The 17891-nt window shown below is 36.8% G+C and overlaps 1 protein-coding gene across 4 annotated transcripts in view; it reads right to left on the bottom strand.

Moving 5' to 3' along the window:
* Positions 1–214: 214 nt before the first annotated feature.
* The window catches only part of CD36 (CD36 molecule (CD36 blood group)), a 37460-nt gene continuing 19783 nt past the window's right edge, over positions 215–17891 (bottom strand). For all 4 annotated transcript variants that reach the window (XM_069877352.1, XM_069877182.1, XM_069877272.1 and 1 more), the window contains exons 3-14: positions 15099–15259; positions 13851–13995; positions 11064–11243; positions 10828–10919; positions 10359–10405; positions 8059–8128; positions 6483–6670; positions 6047–6165; positions 4656–4729; positions 3298–3352; positions 2922–3086; positions 215–1632 (exon numbers count right to left, since the gene is read on the bottom strand). In XM_069877352.1, coding sequence (XP_069733453.1) covers positions 2922–3086; positions 3298–3352; positions 4656–4729; positions 6047–6165; positions 6483–6670; positions 8059–8128; positions 10359–10405; positions 10828–10919; positions 11064–11243; positions 13851–13995; positions 15099–15259 — 1296 coding nt within the window. In that variant the 3' untranslated portion in view covers positions 215–1632. The remainder of the gene's footprint in view (positions 1633–2921; positions 3087–3297; positions 3353–4655; positions 4730–6046; positions 6166–6482; positions 6671–8058; positions 8129–10358; positions 10406–10827; positions 10920–11063; positions 11244–13850; positions 13996–15098; positions 15260–17891) is intronic.

Here is a 17891-nt window from a genome sequence, read left to right on the forward strand (position 1 = left end):
AGAGCTTCCATTGAGTGCCATGCCTCCTTCACATCTCCTGACCTGTAACTCAGTGCTGGAGAAAGAGTGTAGCCATGTACCATACAGACTTTGCCCTTAAGAGTATTCTCTTAGGATTTCTGTGATATAGCAGCTCTATTCATAGCTACGCAATTTTGTCCACAGAGAACATGAGATTAAAACAACAGCATTTTAAGCTGTTGGATTTTTTCCCTTTATTTCCAAAGGGTGAAAATACCTTAGTCAAGATACTTGGTGAGAGATTTTGTCCTTTACTAGCAAAACAAATCTTTCTACTTTAAAGTCCATTGTAGCATTATTTTCAAAGACCAGGCTATGAGAGGCTGGCCATTTTTTAACTTCTTTTTTCTTTGCAGTTATTATTTAAGGAGACAAAAAATCCCAAGAAGAAATCTTTGAGAATGCTGAACTTTCAGGCTCTTTTTCTGAATTTGGTGAGTCCATAAGAAAAGAAGAGACCCCGTAACACTCAATGTCTGCCTCATTGACTCTCATTTCTAAGATATGGCATTCAGATTAAATGGAAAAGTAAAGCATTTATGCAGGTGGCAGTGTTTGCTACCTGTCTACAGGCTGATGCACCTCATTAAACAAATGGTTACACAAATTTCCTTGTGGCAGATGGTTTATCATAAAGAATTAGGCAATCTGTTTTAATTTATGTTCTTCTGTAGCAAGGAAGTGGAACTCTCTGATGTTTGATCAAAATTATCTGAGTCCTTGCTGTGTCGGAAATAATTTCACTTGACCCTGAAAGTGAAGTATGAGATCATTCCCTAAGGGAGGGCAAAGTGGGATTAGGACAGAGCACAGGCTGTTGTTCAAGAAATAGCCAGAAAGAAAAGGACACAGGAGGCAACAGTAAAAGCAGTAAAGCAGGCTGGGTGTTTGGGAGCAGCTTAGATTGCTAATCAGCTGTGGAGCCAAATGTTGATGAGCTCCATCAATACAAGAAAGACTGACTATGAGCCATCTCCATATAAAAGGAATAAACCATGTATTTTAGTAAGTCTTTTATTAACTTCATGTATTACAGTTAGTAACTTTACATAATAAACTTCACATTCAATGCAATTCACATCCCTGAATAGAAAACAGAGAGCAATTCTATTGCAGCAGCTTCCATTCCTCCAAGGAATAGAAGAAAATGTTGCAATGAGAGCATCTAGAGCACAGCATGAGCTCCAAGGAGTTGTCATTCCCAGCCTGTGCTCAGAGGCAGAACTTCAGTGAAAAGCTTTTCATTGTCTTGCAAATCCCAGAGGAAAAAAGTTGTAAGTTGCATAAATGGCAGAAGGTGGACTAAGATCCAAATACATCTCTTCAGTCTGCTTGAATGTCATTTAAAATTTGTAACAAGGTTCCAATAATCAAAGGCATTCGAAAGCAGTCTCCATGGTGGCTGCTTTAGTGATACCAGAAGTGCGAACCTTATGAAACATCAGTTTATTTGGTTTAGTGAGTTGGTCTTCTAAAAATGGAAAAGCATATGGAATTTCACAGCATGTGGACTGACTGTGCCTTGAATCATACTTTTTGTCTCCAAATTTTAACATGCTTCTTGGCTGAAGTTTCAATTAAACATTGCCTACCTCTGAACTATTTTGTTACCTGTAATGAAATAAAATCAGAATTCGGCATGTGATGAGGTAAGTCTTTTTAAAAACGTCTTTTTAATACAGCACAATTTTCACCATAGCATTTTAAATTGCTCAAAAAATGTGTTTGTTTCCCTGGATGTCAATGCATTCATCCTACTTGGTTATTCTATCTATGATGGTAATATATTTAGTTTTAGTGGGCTAGGTACACTCAGGAGATCACAGAATCACAGAATAACCAGGTTGGAAGAGACTCACCAGATCATCGAGTCCAACCATTCCTATCAAACACCAAACCATGCCCCTTAGCACTTCATCCACCTGTGCCTTAAACACCTCCAGGGAAGGTGAATCAACCACCTCCCTGGGCAGCCTGTTCTTGTGCCCAATGACCCTTTCTGTGAAGAATTTTTTCCTAATGTCCAGCCTAAACCTCCCCTGGCAGAGCTTGAGGCCATTCCCTCTTGTCCTGTCCCCTGTCACTTGGGAGAAGAGGCCAGCACCCTCCTCTCTACAACGTCCTTTCAGGTAGTTGTAGAGAGCAATGAGGTCTCCCCTCAGCCTCCTCTTCTCCAGGTTAAACAATCCCAGCTCTCTCAGCTGCTCCTCATAAGGTCTGTTCTCCAGCCCCCTCACCAGCTTGGTTGCTCTTCTCTGGACTCGCTCCAGAGCCTCAACATCCTTCTTGTGGTGAGGGGCCCAGAACTGAACACAGTATTCGAGGAGCGGTCTCACCAGTGCCGAGTCCAGAGGGAGAATAACCTCCCTGGACCTGCTGGTCACGCCGTTCAACACTTCCACCCAGTTTAGATGTTTAGACTAATGTGACAACGACACACAACTGAGAGAAAGAAGTGAAAAACTCTAACCAACACTAAAAAAATGTTATTTACAGTGGATTCACTGAATCTCAAACAGCGGTAGGTCCTGGAAGAGCCTAGGAGTCTGCAGTTGTGTGGCCTCTGTCCCGAAGAAGTGCTAGAGGGCAGTTCTGAGCAGCTTAGCAATCTTGGATAAAATAGCTACACTCATGAACTCACTACAACCATGCTGTGCTTTGGAACAAAAAAAAAGTTGTTCTGATATAGTTTCCAATACCCTCTCTGGTATATGCTAAGAGCATCCTGAAAGATGAAGGCTGGGAAGATAATTTGAAAACATTAGCTAAATCTTTCGTTCCCCACAGAACAACTGCAGAATTTACTACCACCTAAAAAATAAAAACAACTAAATAGGTAATGCCTCTGAAACCCTGAGAAGAGGTTACAGCTGAGAACCGAGTCATCAGTGCTTACTTACTTATTTTAGTTTCTTTGATCTGCATATGAAATAGGAACCCATGAATGCGAGGAACATCAAAGAACCTGCAATCATTAACACCATCTGCAGCACACCCAGAAACTGGATCCGACCAGTGACTTTACTTTTGAACATTTCTGCTTTCTCATCCCCAATGACAGCAGACTGAAATAATACAAGGAAAAAAGTCAGTGAAAAGGAAGTATGCAAGCCCTGATTTGCTGAATATATTCCTGGCATGAGCAACTGACAGCATGAATTTTATTGCCCAATTTCAGGAAATCAAGACTGAAAAAGCTAGGTTGTAGGGGTTTTTGTTTTTTGGTTTGTTTTTTTTTTTAAACACTGAAAGTTAATGGACAGAAAATATACTAACCTCATTTAACCAAAGGATAGGAAAAATATAAGGTTTCTTCACGTTTGCTAAAGCTCTGAAATGAGAAAAAAAAGTAAGTACAGCATTTTACCTTTAGTTTGGCACATAAGTTCAATCTTTACTTAACAATTTTTCTTTTCCTCTCACTACATTTCTACCTCCCAGATGTAACTTTTTGGTACAGTTTTGGACTGAAAACAGATAAATGTAAAATTAATAACAGTCTTCTTTAATATCGGGCAACCATCTCTTTCTATCTGGTTGTCCTTATGAGGGTAGTTAGAAAGAAGGAAGGTGGGATTGTCTGGAGATCCATGAGATGTCTATCTGCCAGATATACAGGATCTCAAAATGCATCTCTGTACCAGCAAATTTAAGCCAATGAAGAGAAAAGAAACAGCTAGAGAACCGTCAACCCTTGTGATAAAACCCACCTAGTACCAAAGCACACATAAGTTCTGTCTTTCATTGGATTTATTACAGAAAATACATTTTGCCTTCTTGTTCAATCTTATGGTCCCCATTTGGGTTTTGTAAGAATGTTATTTTTAAGAATATGTTGCCTCATGGTCTTCTGTGGGGACATAAAATGTGTGTTAAAGTACTCAGACAGTTGCTTGCTCAAGAAGGTTTGTCTTTTGCTGAAATTTATGGTCTCTGAAAAGTCATGACTGAAACTTTTGCAAGAAAGATGAAAAAGCTTAGGGATTTTTTTTTTTATTACTTCTTTTCCCAGTCAATTCTAATGACAACTTCAAAGACCAATCAGTTCTTTTGAAAAAAGGTCTAAAAAAATAATTGTAAAATCATAGAATGGTTCAGGTTGGAAGGGACCTTAAAGATCATCTAGATCTCACCACTCTGCCATAAGCAGGAGCTCCTTCCACTAGATCAGGCTGCTCAAAGCCTCATCCAGCCTGGCCTTGAACACCTCCAGGAATGGGGCATCCATGACTTCACTGTGCAATCTGTTCCAGGGCCTCACCACTGTCAAGGTAAACAAAATTCTTCCTGATAGCTAATCTACTCTTTTTCAGCTTAAAACTGTTTTCCCTCATCCCATCACTACACTCCCTGATAAAGAGTCCTTCCCCAGCTTTCCTGTAGGCTCCCTTTATACCCTAGAAGGCTTCTATTAGGTCTCTGCAGAGCCTTCTCTTCTCTAGGCTAAATAAGCCCCACTCTCTTAGCCTGTTCTCTTAAGGGAGGTGCTCCAGCCCTCTGATCATCTTCATGGCCCTCCTCTGGACTCACTCTAACAGATCCATGTCCTTCCTGTGCTGAGGACTCAGAAGTGAATGCAGTACTCCAGGGGAGGTCTCACAAAAGTAGAATAGAGGGAATGAGATTGTACCTACTCAATTTTTGGTGCAGGCTTCACGAGGAGGTTTACTTGCAGCCTTTTTGCAAATCGTAGTGTAAAACCAGTGATCTAAAACCAGAAAAAAACCCTCTCATTAATTTATATTAATGAACTGGGTGCCTAAACCTAGATTATGGACTCCGTCAAAAAAACCCAAAACAATATTTTGGTATTATTTTACCCTTTCTTTTCTTTTTTAAGGATTCAATATTTATGAAATTTTAATGTTTCTAAGGGTCTCTCATTTCTACAGAAGTTCTGATTTTTTGGCTTTACCACAGTTACTTTTTTATTTGGAATCAAAATTGAAGGCCAAAAAAGATTAAAAATACTGAATCAGTCAGTAAATGTCTCACATAAAAATATGGTTTGGTTTTCATGTTTTTTTTTTATTTTTTCCACCAGAAACCAGCCAAGTTTTGTTTTTAAGGAAGAAGGATATTTAACTTGCATAGGGACTAAACAAAGTATTTCATATCAAAACAAACATATCAAAACTAAGGTGAGATCATTTCTTTATCTTCTTTTCCCCTCTGTCCTCCACAAAAACAAAACAGGGTGTGATTTTTGAATATTTCATCAGATTCAAGACATTCTATTTGATGTCTCTATTTCAAATAAGGTAAAACAAAGTTTGTACTTTAGATATCCTCATTGAAGTTATATAGCTTAACCATAGAATTATACAACTAAAAATATTTTAGGGGAAAATCCTGAATTTTACATTTTCATCCACAGTCAGAAGAAAATAAAATTTTGAAACATTAGAATTCCTCACACAATTGAGAAAAATTTGGTAAATACTCTTTAAGAATCTGAATAAGTGGAACAGAAGTAGAGACAAAATTGGGGGCAATCAGAATCAGACCTGTCAGAAATAAATTCCTTTTGGGAGCTCTGTTGAAAAATCTGAGTCACAAAGACTGTATTAGATCTGTTCAAGACTAGTATGCTCACACTTCGGCAATTTTGTTGGAAATAAACTGATCTACATTTATTTAATTTCGATTGAGATACTAATTATGCAAAAATAGTTAGCTATAGAAAAAGAAAAATATTAAGTATAGAAGGAACGAAAGAATTTTCTCAGAATACTTGAATGTTATATAAAAGCTATAGCATAATTCAAAGTTTGCCGGATCTATTTAGTACCATATTCCTATAAAGGAAAAATAAAAACTTATTTTATAAATTTTGGAAGTCAGAATGAAGCAATGTTCTGCTCTAAAATTCACCTGCTAAAACCATAATGCTTCTGTGAACAGATATTGGAAAAGAAAATATTGTGTCTTCTGCTTGTCCCTTTGGTAAAAGGCCTACACTCCTACAATTACATCTAAACATTGCAAGTTCCCTGAGTTACAATTATTAAATATTTGAACTTACAGGCTCTACATCTAGAAACGTCTCATGTTCCTCCTCATTTGGGCTCAGGCCTTCAACATCATTCAATATAGATTCACTTGCATGAAGAAAATGCGGAAGAGAGATAAATACTGGTCTTCCTATTTGAAGAAACAAACTCACTTGAATCATTAAGCCTTGTTTCGGTGCTCATCTTCTGAGGCCATTTTCCACACAAGCATAATTTTTTATACAGACACACAATCCTCATAATAACGTTTATAGACCTACTCCCCCTGTAGTGTGATTTTGCATGGCACTGTTCAAAATTTAGAAATACTATAAGAGCTCATTTTGGAAAATGTGGCTACAGGAAAGTGAAAGGTGTCACAGGAAATCTGTAGAAGAATTTACAGACAAACACAAACATCCTGGCTTTTTAAATGGCCTGTTAGCCAGTACCGTGTCACTACTATACCTGCTTTGCAAGCACTAATGTCTAGGACTCCAGCTAATGTGCAGTTCTGTGATATCTCTTGATCTTTACAAAAGCAATAATTATCTCCGACTTCAGCAGGTGATGCAAATGCCTCACGTGGAACTTTGAAACGATAGAGCTGGATTCCTTTCACATTCTGCTTGCCCTGAAAAACTCCATAGATGGATCTGGATATAAAAGAGGACAAACGTGTTTTGGTTATTTGGATTAAAGCCTGAATTCAATGCAATGCTTCTTAAGGATCTTTCAACTGTCTCTCTTAAAAGAAACAAGTACTCCAGAGAGCCAAAGTACAAGTTCCCTTCAGAAGTTTGTAGGACTATTAATCTGTAATGGGGAATTTTCCACGCTTTCATGAAAGGATGTACAAGCTCAGAGGCGAGCATGACAATACAAAAAAATTCCAGACAAAAATACTAATTCTAATAATAAACAGTGTATAAAAACCTAAAAAAAATAATTAACAGCTCTTTTCACTACACATTTCTATTTTGACTATTATTATAAAATTTTTGAAAGATTTTAATTATGATAGAGTTACTTTTTAATATAAATCAGCACTGCTATAGGATTTTGCTGACCTTATGATACTAATTTGAGCTTTGTGATGTATTTAACACCCTCCATATAAACTTATTCTATTGTAGAATGCCACTTAAGCTTATTTTTGCTGATACATTATCAACTGATATGGAGTTATGGTTGTTACACAGTAACGTAACCAGGGCAGCAACACTTTATATTGCAGCCAAACAAACCCAGGGTTCTGGGTTTTGCAACATGAACAGAAACCTTTTTCCATAACTCTGTTTCAGCATGACCTTTGGGCGATTACTACTGTCCTTCTCCACTCCTCATTAATAGAATTAAATGACCACAGGGATCTCTCAAACTGTGTAATCAATCCAAAGAATTTTATAATGTCTCCTCTGTATAGAATCCTCTTTTACATGACTTATGAAATGCTTTCCTGTTTGGAAACACAACAAGAGTCTGCAAAGCAAATGGCTCACATTAAACATAGTTAAAAGGAAACAGCTGTTTCCAGGGAGTAAAATAAATAAAGAGGTTGAACCTCCCAAAGTAAATACACTGTGATGCACTCTGAATCTTTTACCGCTGCTTTCAGCGATCCCACTGGAGAGCTCAGGGACACAAAATAGGCACAGCAGAAGCAGCAGGCTGATAAGCCGTCAGCATATGATGTATTAAGCAGGCTTGTTTGTTTGCAAATACATAAAAAGAAAATATGTAAAAATATCCTGTGAGAAAACAATTTTAAGCATCCTGTTCTGCATAGATGGCGTTCTGCAGAAATGCCAAAGATGGGTCTAACTTGTCCCTGCTGTACCTATTGCATTCTCAGACCAAATAAGGAAGGTTATAGGCTAAGTCCTGAGCTTAGAAGTCATTGAAGTTGCTTATATGAAATGCTTATATTGAATGCCTGGGTGACCTGAGCCCAAGCAGAGCCCCTGCAATTTCCCTCTGAAACAAAAGAGCATTCCGTTGGCACAAACAGGTATGTGCACACCCGAGGAAGGGACCAGCCTACCTGCAAATATCGGAGGAGAAGAAGCGCAGCACCTGATCTTTCTTAACAAATGGCGGGAATGATGCCCCGTCTGTGAATAAAGTAAAATAAGAACTTGAAAGCAATTTCACTCAGAAGATTTAATTTCAGGCCGATACACGTCTGTCACTTTCCTATAAAACTGTAGAAAAGGTAAACAAAATGAGTCATTTATTGGGAAAATATTTATGTAACTTATTGCACAGTAAAAGGTACTTCATAGATAAGATTGTATACTTTTTGAAAGCGAGCCAGGAACAGAGGATACAAACCCAGTCCTGCTAAATATGAACCCAAATATTTGTTGTCATTGCTTCAAGGTTTATGCAGTCTAAAGACCTAAAACTTTCTAGATGTGCTCGATTCACCTGCAGTTACGGTGCTCAGTGCTTACAAGAAACAAAGCTTTAGAATTCAAAGCTCCCTATTTACTAATTGGTGCTGAACCTTTTTTCACAGACAATTACTCAAATGGATCTCTTCTTTGTAAGCTGATATACTCTCTGTAGCTAATGGAGAGAAGGAAGCACTTCTAGGACACAATTCATCTCACACATGGTAAACATGCAAAATAAGTTGGAGGAGTAACACTTTGGGGATGTCTTTCCATTCACTATAAAAACAAATTAGACAGTCAGTTCAGATGTATATTTCTGCAATGCAAGCATTCAGGGTTAAGTAAGAGGACCATCTGCCATTTTCCCAAACCGAGTGGTATAACAAATCTCTAATCAGTATATTGGTTACCTCTTGCCACAATTTCTGTTTAATTTATTAGTCAGCTCTCACAACCAAGGCATTGAAAACATCTGTGATATCTTTAGTCTAGTTGGCAAGAGACGAGGAAGCTAAATCACATACTGCCATTTGCTCAATGCCCACAGGAGCATTTTTTCTTAAAGAATATCCAAAATCATCCTAGATACACACTCTATTTCTAAACCTTGGCAGTCTTGGAGAGTTTGCAAGTATGGACTTATTTCAAGCACCATACAAGAATACTGCTTAATCTTTTCATCTAGATAATGACTTACTCTATAGACGCTGCACTTTGGTGTGAAAGTCTACAAGATAAGAAGGAATTCTCACACTTCCAAGACTTTTTAAACCTCTTGCTTCTCTAAACATGTGGTCTCTTCTTAACAGGCAGAATTAATGCTTTTGTAGACTGGGTGATAATCTTTGCTAACAAGGAAAGTCTTCACATTTTCACTGTACTGGAGCAGTTAGTCTAGTTAGCTGAGTATGTTTATGCCATCAGCTGTGGAAGAAGAAAAAGTAAAACCTGACCCCAGGAAAAAACCTCAGGCTCTGTAAGAAAGCAGGTACGTCCCAGAACGTAAGAAAATATTGCCTGCTAGAAAATTAATTACATAGTTATGAAAAGATCTAATCCTTTTTGATTCACAGTTTTTTTGGATAGTCGTATTGTTGTGGTGTCTTTGAAATACTTCAATATACATTCTCACATGCTTTGGATTGTAAGGAAAATTATCTATGCCAGTTAAGGAATGATAGAAAAAAGAAAACCTGCCCCGAAACCTGCTTGTTTTAATGCTCACTCACTGAAGGCCTAAAGCTCTTTGCAAAAGCCTCCACCATTACATCTGCCAAACAGCTCATCAGATTGTTGTTACTTACACTCATCACAAAAACAAGAATATAATCTTGAACAAATGTATCTAAAACAAGTCAACTGTTTTCATATGCATTTCAAAATTAAATTAAAAAATATTCTTCGCTTGTTTATTCATCCCAAACAACTTCTCTTCATCATCCCTTTTCACTTGCTAGTGACCTCCAAGTCACTTTCCTGACAGTCTTTTCCTTTGTCACTTTCTTTTCATATCTCAGTAAAAAAAAATTCTATCCATTCTGGTTCATTTTTCATCACTGTAAATATATGTATATTATGAGAGTGCAAAGATAATTTTCAACCACTAGAGCAATGAAAAGGAATTTTAGATATATTGAACCATGAAGAAAATTATTAGGAATAGAGAGATGGATTCTTTTCTTCTGTGTTCCACATGTCCTCTGGCTGAAGAGAGTGTGTATTCAGGTATACGTAAAATAATGTACAATAACATATAATAGATATATATTATGAAACACACATGCATAGTATTTGTAGTATGTATATATTCATATTTATATAGGCATTTAGCACACAGAATATAGAACTGTCAAAGCCCAGGGGAATTAACTTAAGTATTTATTCTTATTATTCCTTTGCAGTAACAAGATATGTATTAAAGTTTTAAAAGCTTTAGGAGCCTTACCTGTGCCATTAATCAAATCACAGTGACCTTCCCAGTATGAAAGATTCCTTTAAGATAAAAAAGAAATCATGCCGTACGTAGTATATCATATAATGTAATCCATTTCATCACCTGTGTTCTTAAATAGGTCCAGTATAAGCCTGATCCATTAGCAAAGTCAGAGCACGAAGATGTTCATTCATTTATTCAGATAAACTGTATGATGCATTAGAATAGCATAAAAGGGATCTAGCTACTTAAGTATGCAAAACAGAAGTAACTGCTTGTTTCAAAGAATCAATAACTGTCTTAAATCCAAGCTCTTAACAGAATCATTAATAGCTGAAAGAGAGGTGATTTTGCTAAACAGAGGGCTTGTTCCAGCTTCCTTTGAATTGCTGAAGATTTTCCTTTTATGTATAGCTCTTACTGAATCAAGCCTTAAAAGCCATGCATTGAAAATATGTATGCATTTTGTACAATGTTATACCTTTTGTTTTTATAACTTTCAATTATTGCTGTTTTTTTAATATCTTCTTTCCCAGTATAGACTTTGTAAAGTCCGTCGAGTGTCTCATTATACTGTAACAGACGCAAGAAGAAGGAATAACAGTTAGAAATATTGAACCGGATGGTTGTCAGATTTTTCTTCCTCACAGTAAATGCCTTAATTTTTATTCACAGAATAACAACTAAAGGCTTTGACTCCTTATTGGTTTCACTTACCGGGTAGAAGACTCCCAGAACTGGGTCCAAGGGGAAAGGGATCTTGTTTAAGAAGGGATCTTTGTATCCCCACAGTATTTCTTTCACTGTTCTGTTCTGCAGCATTTGTGACTTAGAAGATTTAATCCAAGTGTTTAATAACAGTCGTATAAAATTATTTGTATACAGCGCAGGTGCAGCCTACAACAACAATGAAGTTAGTGTTTAACATATAATGCTTCATACACTTTTAGTCAAAACCACAGAGGCTAACTCCAAGAAATCTTTGGCAAAGGTGGTTTCTAGAGTTGTAGCTCTCTGTAAGTTAAGTTTCTACTTAAAACTGATACTCCTTAACAGAATTACTGAGCATAACTTACACAACAGCTGATAATTTGTGTTTACTGCTTATATGAGTTCACTAGATCATTCCTTATCAAAGAATTACAGAACACTTGAGGCTGAAAGGGACCTTTGGAGGTCATCTGGTCCAACCTCACCACTTAAGCAGGACCACCGAGAGCCAGTTGCCCAGGACCATGAACAGGCAGCTCCTGAATATCTCCCAGATATAAACCGCTATCTGTATAACAGGAGTTGTGCCACTTTTCTATTTCTACTTCTTTTCAGTTATCTCCATATGACATACATGTCAGACTCAAACTATAAAAACATAAGTAAAAATATACAAGCCTTGTTACTTATTGGCTTAGATTAGTGGCTTAGATTTGTTCTTATGCTAGCAGTAATACAACTGTATCCTGCATAAAACTGGCTAAACTGCTAAATCTTCATTATTTCTTTACTTAGAAAGAATACATATTTGCAAGACAAGTCCTACTTTCTGAACGGTTTTAATTCTAAATAATGGGAAGCTTTTCTTAATCTGCTGAAGAATAATGTAGATTTACCAGCAGTAATTGTAATGAACGTTCCCAGAGGTGTAAATACAAAGTCAAGACCATAAAGACTATGAATGGCTTGTGGAAAGCAAACAGAAATTATAAATCTGTATAAAACCAGGCAATTCTCTTACAGCAAGTGCTCAGCTTAAGCCTGTTAGTGGGGCATCTATTTGTACTTAGTGTTATGGGGATAGCAATGGAAGAGTCTCTTTTGGTGTCATTACTTCTCCCTCACCATTATGAATCTTTTACTTTTGTCTGAACTTGAAGTAGAAAGCATGGGTATGACAAGATTATGATATATAAGAGTTGTGGATTCAATCCGCTTAGGTTAAGAAAGTGTGAAAAATATTTCTCTGAATTCTCAGTGAGTATTTTGACAAATATACTATATAGAAGGTGGGCTCTAATGGATTGAAATCAGTGCTGTCAAATGAGGTAGTCAGAGCTTCTCTGGGAATTTAGGCTTAGAGCATTTTGTTTCTTGACAGCAAAATGGGATTGGATCATATGTTCCTATCTTCCCTGACGTGGCTTCTTCCAGGCATAAGCCTATGCTTGAGACTAAAGAGCTACATAGTCCAAAGTGTGACAGCTGAACACTATTGGCTAATACTGTGACATAAAGGACTCTGAGTACAAGAATCAAGAACAGCTTTTCCAAGAGAGATGCTGTCTTACATTAGGACACAGGCAGAACATATCTGTTCTGAATAAGGTTATTTGCCTTTACTTATTAGGTGTTTTTTCCCTGGATTAAAGAAAGTTCAGGGACATCTCATCACAATATTCCAGTGCTTAAAGGGCTGCTACAAAGAAGACAGAGGCTCTTTCTTCACAAGAAATTACATGGTGAAGACAACAGCAGCAGGTATAAGTTGCATCAGGAAGATATCTTGGTAGAAGAAAGAATTTTTTTACAGTGAAAACAATTACTGAAACGCAGCAGAGTCCCCATATCTGGAGGTTTTCAAAGTGCAGTTGGACTGGGTGTTTGAAAACTTTATCTATGCTTTTGTTCTCAGAAAAAGTTTTGATCAGATGATCTTTTGATGTCCCTTCAAACATGGGCTTTTCTGTGATTCTGTGACTGATTCTATGATTCTATATTGTGTTAAAATCAAGTATTTCTCTGCCTCTAGCATCCACCTTCTTACAGACATCATGAACACTCACAGACAGACACCACAGAGTTAGTGCAAGATAATCATACAACACAACCAGGGATGAATATGAATACGAAAACTGAAGAACAACTGTCAAGGGCAAATATTCTCAGCCTGAGACAAGGCAAAACCACCTGGGCTGAAAAGGCACTACTGTAGGTGGGGACACCTGTGCTTTTCTTTGAAGGACTAAGGTCTCGGTTCAACAGAGAAGCTCAAGGGATGCCGTTGCAGTGATGTTGAGGGGCACCACGGAGAACAAGCAACTGGGGCAGTGAGACTATGCGTATACCTAGGATGGGATTTAATACTGCCTCTCTTGCAAAGTAGGACTGAGGATATTATGGAAAGAGTATGGCAAATCTGTCTTGTACTGTTCATGCTGTACCTCGCACAGAAAGGGGCTCTGTCCACAAACTTGATTCATTCCCACACTAAAATTGACTAAGAAGATGAGTTTTGATACATCCCATCCAAACTGAAGACTTTACTTCCATTGACAGGAACAAGTCAATTTTTCTTTGCCATTAAGATTACCCTGGGAATAGAAGGAAACCTTAATATACGTGAAATAAGTCCTAAGATTTTTTCTTTAAAGTCAGTAATACAGATATCCTCAGTGTAGTTGACACTCATGTTATTTTGCGTTCATACAGAGGAAATCTAGCCTGTGGCAGTTTCAGTATTATTCAATCTTCCAATATCTTAATATTTGAATGTGAACATTCTTTACTTACAACAACAGCGAGGTTCAGGCACGTGATGGTATCATTTTCTGTCCCAACAGACATATCAGGTTCAAAGTGAGCAACATTAGGCAACATATAGGATATTGTGCCATCAGGGTTTTCTGTGATATTTTCTTTAGGTAAATACCGCACCCTTGAAATTCAAAATAAATCCAGAAAAATTTTAACATTTGATTTTCAAGACAACACATAACCATGCCTAAATGAAGTTTTTTTGAAAAGTTGATAAACATTTTTGTTGATGAATGCTGAACATTTTATAAGACCTGAAAGGATTCTAGATTTTACACGTGAATAAATCCCATTTTTCTGTAAAACATTTTTCTATTGGAAATATTTCCCTAGTGCATAATGGGAGTCTTTTTCTTCATACTAAAATGAAAACAAACATACCTCTTTAATTTTTATTTCAGTAATTGATCTTGCATCTCTTTATATTTTGTTTAATGTTAATTACGTTTTTTATAATTTCTTTCTAAACTTTCTCATGGTTAAATGTCATTAGAAGGGGATGACTCAGAATGGTTAAAAAAACCATCCCAAATGATGTCAAGAAAAGAAATACCTTTAGGAAAGCTATTTCATAACAAGGGTGAAAATTATGGCTGGGTATTGGGCTTAATCACTTAGGAAGTATCAACTACATCAACATCACATTTTAAATTAAGCAAATTATTAAAAATATCCCTGAATGAGGATGGGCTGCTGCATTGAGGCCCTACCCAAGACATTCAGAAGAATGAATGCTTTCCAGTAGAAAAACTGGAAAAGGAAAAGCTATAAATTAAAAATGTCATAAGGTAATAAAGAAATAAAACATATTATTAAAATAAATTTGAGTGATACATGAATAATAAGATAAGCTCTTGGGCTTAGGGCATCTGGTGGATTTCCTTCTATGTTAAAAGTTGGCAAAAATGGAACAGCAATAAATGTAACCATGCCTGTGTGGAGTTGTGGCAAACTCCTTCCTAATCAGCAATTGTTTTTCACAAGAGCAAATAGCTTTACACCCAATTTCCCAATTACCTATTTCTATATGTGTTTTCCCAATATGAGACCCAATTTGGAAAGTGTTTCTGATTGCTGTGCACAGCTGCAACTTAGGCATTTTTGTCCAGTCTGACTAGAATATAACATTAGAATTTCAAAATCAAATTTTAACTTCACAGAGCTTTCTCTGACTTTAACAAAACTTCTGATAAGACATGTTATATATTCAAAGGCTTTACTTACCTGTATGTGTAAGGTCCTCTTTGTTCAAGTACTGGACGTGCTCCAGACGTTAATACTTCTGAAGGATTTTGCACATTGAAAATCCAAAATTGCCTATAAACAGAACTTCCTGGCACAAGCCAGTTTTGAAATGCGGTGGTACCATTTGCAATGACAGCTTCCTAAAACAACAAAAATCAAAGCTGAAATTAACCACAAACAAATGAGCGACAAGCTGCATTTACTTTCCAGATGATTATATAAAATTCTGAAATAAACAAAGAAAAAAAGCTGTATTGTCATCGGTAGGAGGCATACAGCACATATTTTTGGCCGAAATTTGATGGCAGCCTGACATTCCTGCTCAGTGAGAGCAAAAGTGAGTTCTCTAAAATAAGTGACAACAGATATCATATAAGTGCTACTGTAGCTACTAATTTTCCTACTGCTGTGGTGAGTCATTGCTTCAGTTCCCGGATACCTGCCAAACTCCTTGATTGTTTGTAAAAAGAAAATCTTTGAATGACTGAATGATACCTGGCAGCTTTTGGAACCCATATACTACTTTGCATACATTTGCAAACAGCTCAGGTGAGGAAACAAGAGCTGTCTCTGAGCATTACTCATTACTAAGAAATTTTGCACCTAGAAAAAGCAAATAATTGTCCTTGTAGGACTGCTTTTTTGTCAGAAAACCCTTGACACCAAAACTGAGACATTCTAAGAAATCTCTGTACTTATGCTAACATTTTGTTTGGAAAGTTTCCCAGGTCTAGGGAATGAGAGCAAAATACATTCATAAAGATAAGACAAGACATCAGGAATCACTCTATAGTAACCAATGTCACAATGTGGCACTCAGCTATAACGTCATAAATGTCTATTCAGTCTCCGGGACTGTGCAGTGAGAAGGCTTTGAAGGTATGTTTCCTGTATTGACAGGCAAACACCTGCTTTTCCTGGTCTACGTCAAGCCTCTTCCTATATGACTGTGCCCAAACCTTGGGATAATGTAGTCTTTCCCCTTGGTGGCAAAAATTTAGAAAAGTTTTTTCAATAGGAATAAAAATCTAGGCTGCCTGTCTCCAACATATAAAATGTTATTTTTATTAGAGTGGTGCAATATTTATTAGTTAATTAAAATTAACTAGAATCCAAGAAATTAAAAGAGCAGTATGCCTCCAGATAGCAAGAAAAGGCATTTTAAATTACAAACTGTTAAATCTTTCTAGCTTATTTCTGCTTCTTGAGTTCGCTTAGCAAGTACTATAAAAAAATAAAAACGATATATGACCAATTAAGAACCATTGCAGTTAGAAATGAATACCATGTCTTAAAAAACTCTTATCAGAGGCAGGGCTTTGTCTGTGAATGCCTGTTTGCATGGAGTTGCAAATGCCTTGCAGTTTGTGGAAAGCACTGCGCTTGATGTCTGAATAGCTACTGTAATTTATATGTGTTTTTTGTGAGAGGTGAAGGAAACCTTGCTAAAGCAGAATAAAACCTAGAACTCTGTCTTTATTTATGCCTTCATTTAATAAAATCATTATCCTCCCATCAGGAAGTCCTTGGATTTCAGTTGTGTGATCACTGGTGAGGCCAGCCTTAACTATTACCCCTTTCTCTGGTGGTCACTTGTATATTCCCCTAGTAACACTGACATGCTTTGTGATATTATGAGATATAAGGGAATTTGGAAAAGTACCGATTTGCATTTAATGATATGAAGCACTTCCCAGCTCCCTAGTCAACCTGCATCAACCCTTATATCTTATCCCATAGTCAACTATTGTTAGCAAAAGTAGCTACGCAACATGTAACTGCTGCACAGCCAAGCTATCTCTTGACCTAAATGTGCAAGGCTGAGTGAAATCAATGGGAACTTTAACCCCTTTTGTTTCTGACACAATTTTTCCTCTACTTGCGGTAGGTCAGCTGTCAATACATAAATTCAAGAAATGCCAAGCAATCAGCAATAGGAGTTTGCTGTACTTTGTTGATTTATGCTGAATTAAGCCATCATGACTTCCAATGAAGAAATAAAAAATATAAACCAAAGTTTCTGTCTTGGAAAAATGATCTAGCCAGTTGCACAAAAGATAAAATTTTCTGGCAACCCTGAGTAGCCCTGAATATTTTAGGCTGTAACAAAATTATTACTAGTTTATCTCTTTGTGTTGTATGTGGTGGGCTGCATACCTAAGCTGAAGGAATTAAACGATACAATTCTGTAAAACTGAATAAGTTAAATTCCAGGAAAACAAATAATATCGTTCCATTTTCAAGATGAAAGTACAATTAGCTATTTATTATTAAGTGATAATTAATAACTTATTATTAGCCCTTCTTGTCAGACCTTGTTGGATCAAAAATTTTAGTCCTTGTTCTTAAAAAATTATGGGAGCCAATCATGTTTATCACTGATAATGCTGCAAATTGTGTGATTAGATCCCTTATGTTCTGGTGAGAACCAGTAGCTGCTTTAGCTTCATTAGTTTAAACAAAGATATGACATGTCAATACCACAAGCAATTTTAAATTTAAAGTGTTTCCTATGCCCCCAGTAGCTAAGGAGGTGTAATCTGGCTGATCATAGATAACAGATAAGTAGAGAGACAGATGGTTAAACATAATAATAGCTAAAAATGATAGCTTCATTTCTATAAAGAGCAGAGACTAACCCTGAGGACTCTACAGAAAGAGTGCAGCACTGGGTTATTGCTGCAAATCATACACCATTCTGTAGTAACATTATCTGGCTTCTGTTAACCTCCTGACCTCAGGTACTCAGGTAGAAAAGAAAAGCTGTTAAAG

This window comes from Phaenicophaeus curvirostris, chromosome 1 (genome assembly GCF_032191515.1).
Source record: "Phaenicophaeus curvirostris isolate KB17595 chromosome 1, BPBGC_Pcur_1.0, whole genome shotgun sequence".
NCBI lineage: Eukaryota > Metazoa > Chordata > Aves > Cuculiformes > Cuculidae > Phaenicophaeus > Phaenicophaeus curvirostris.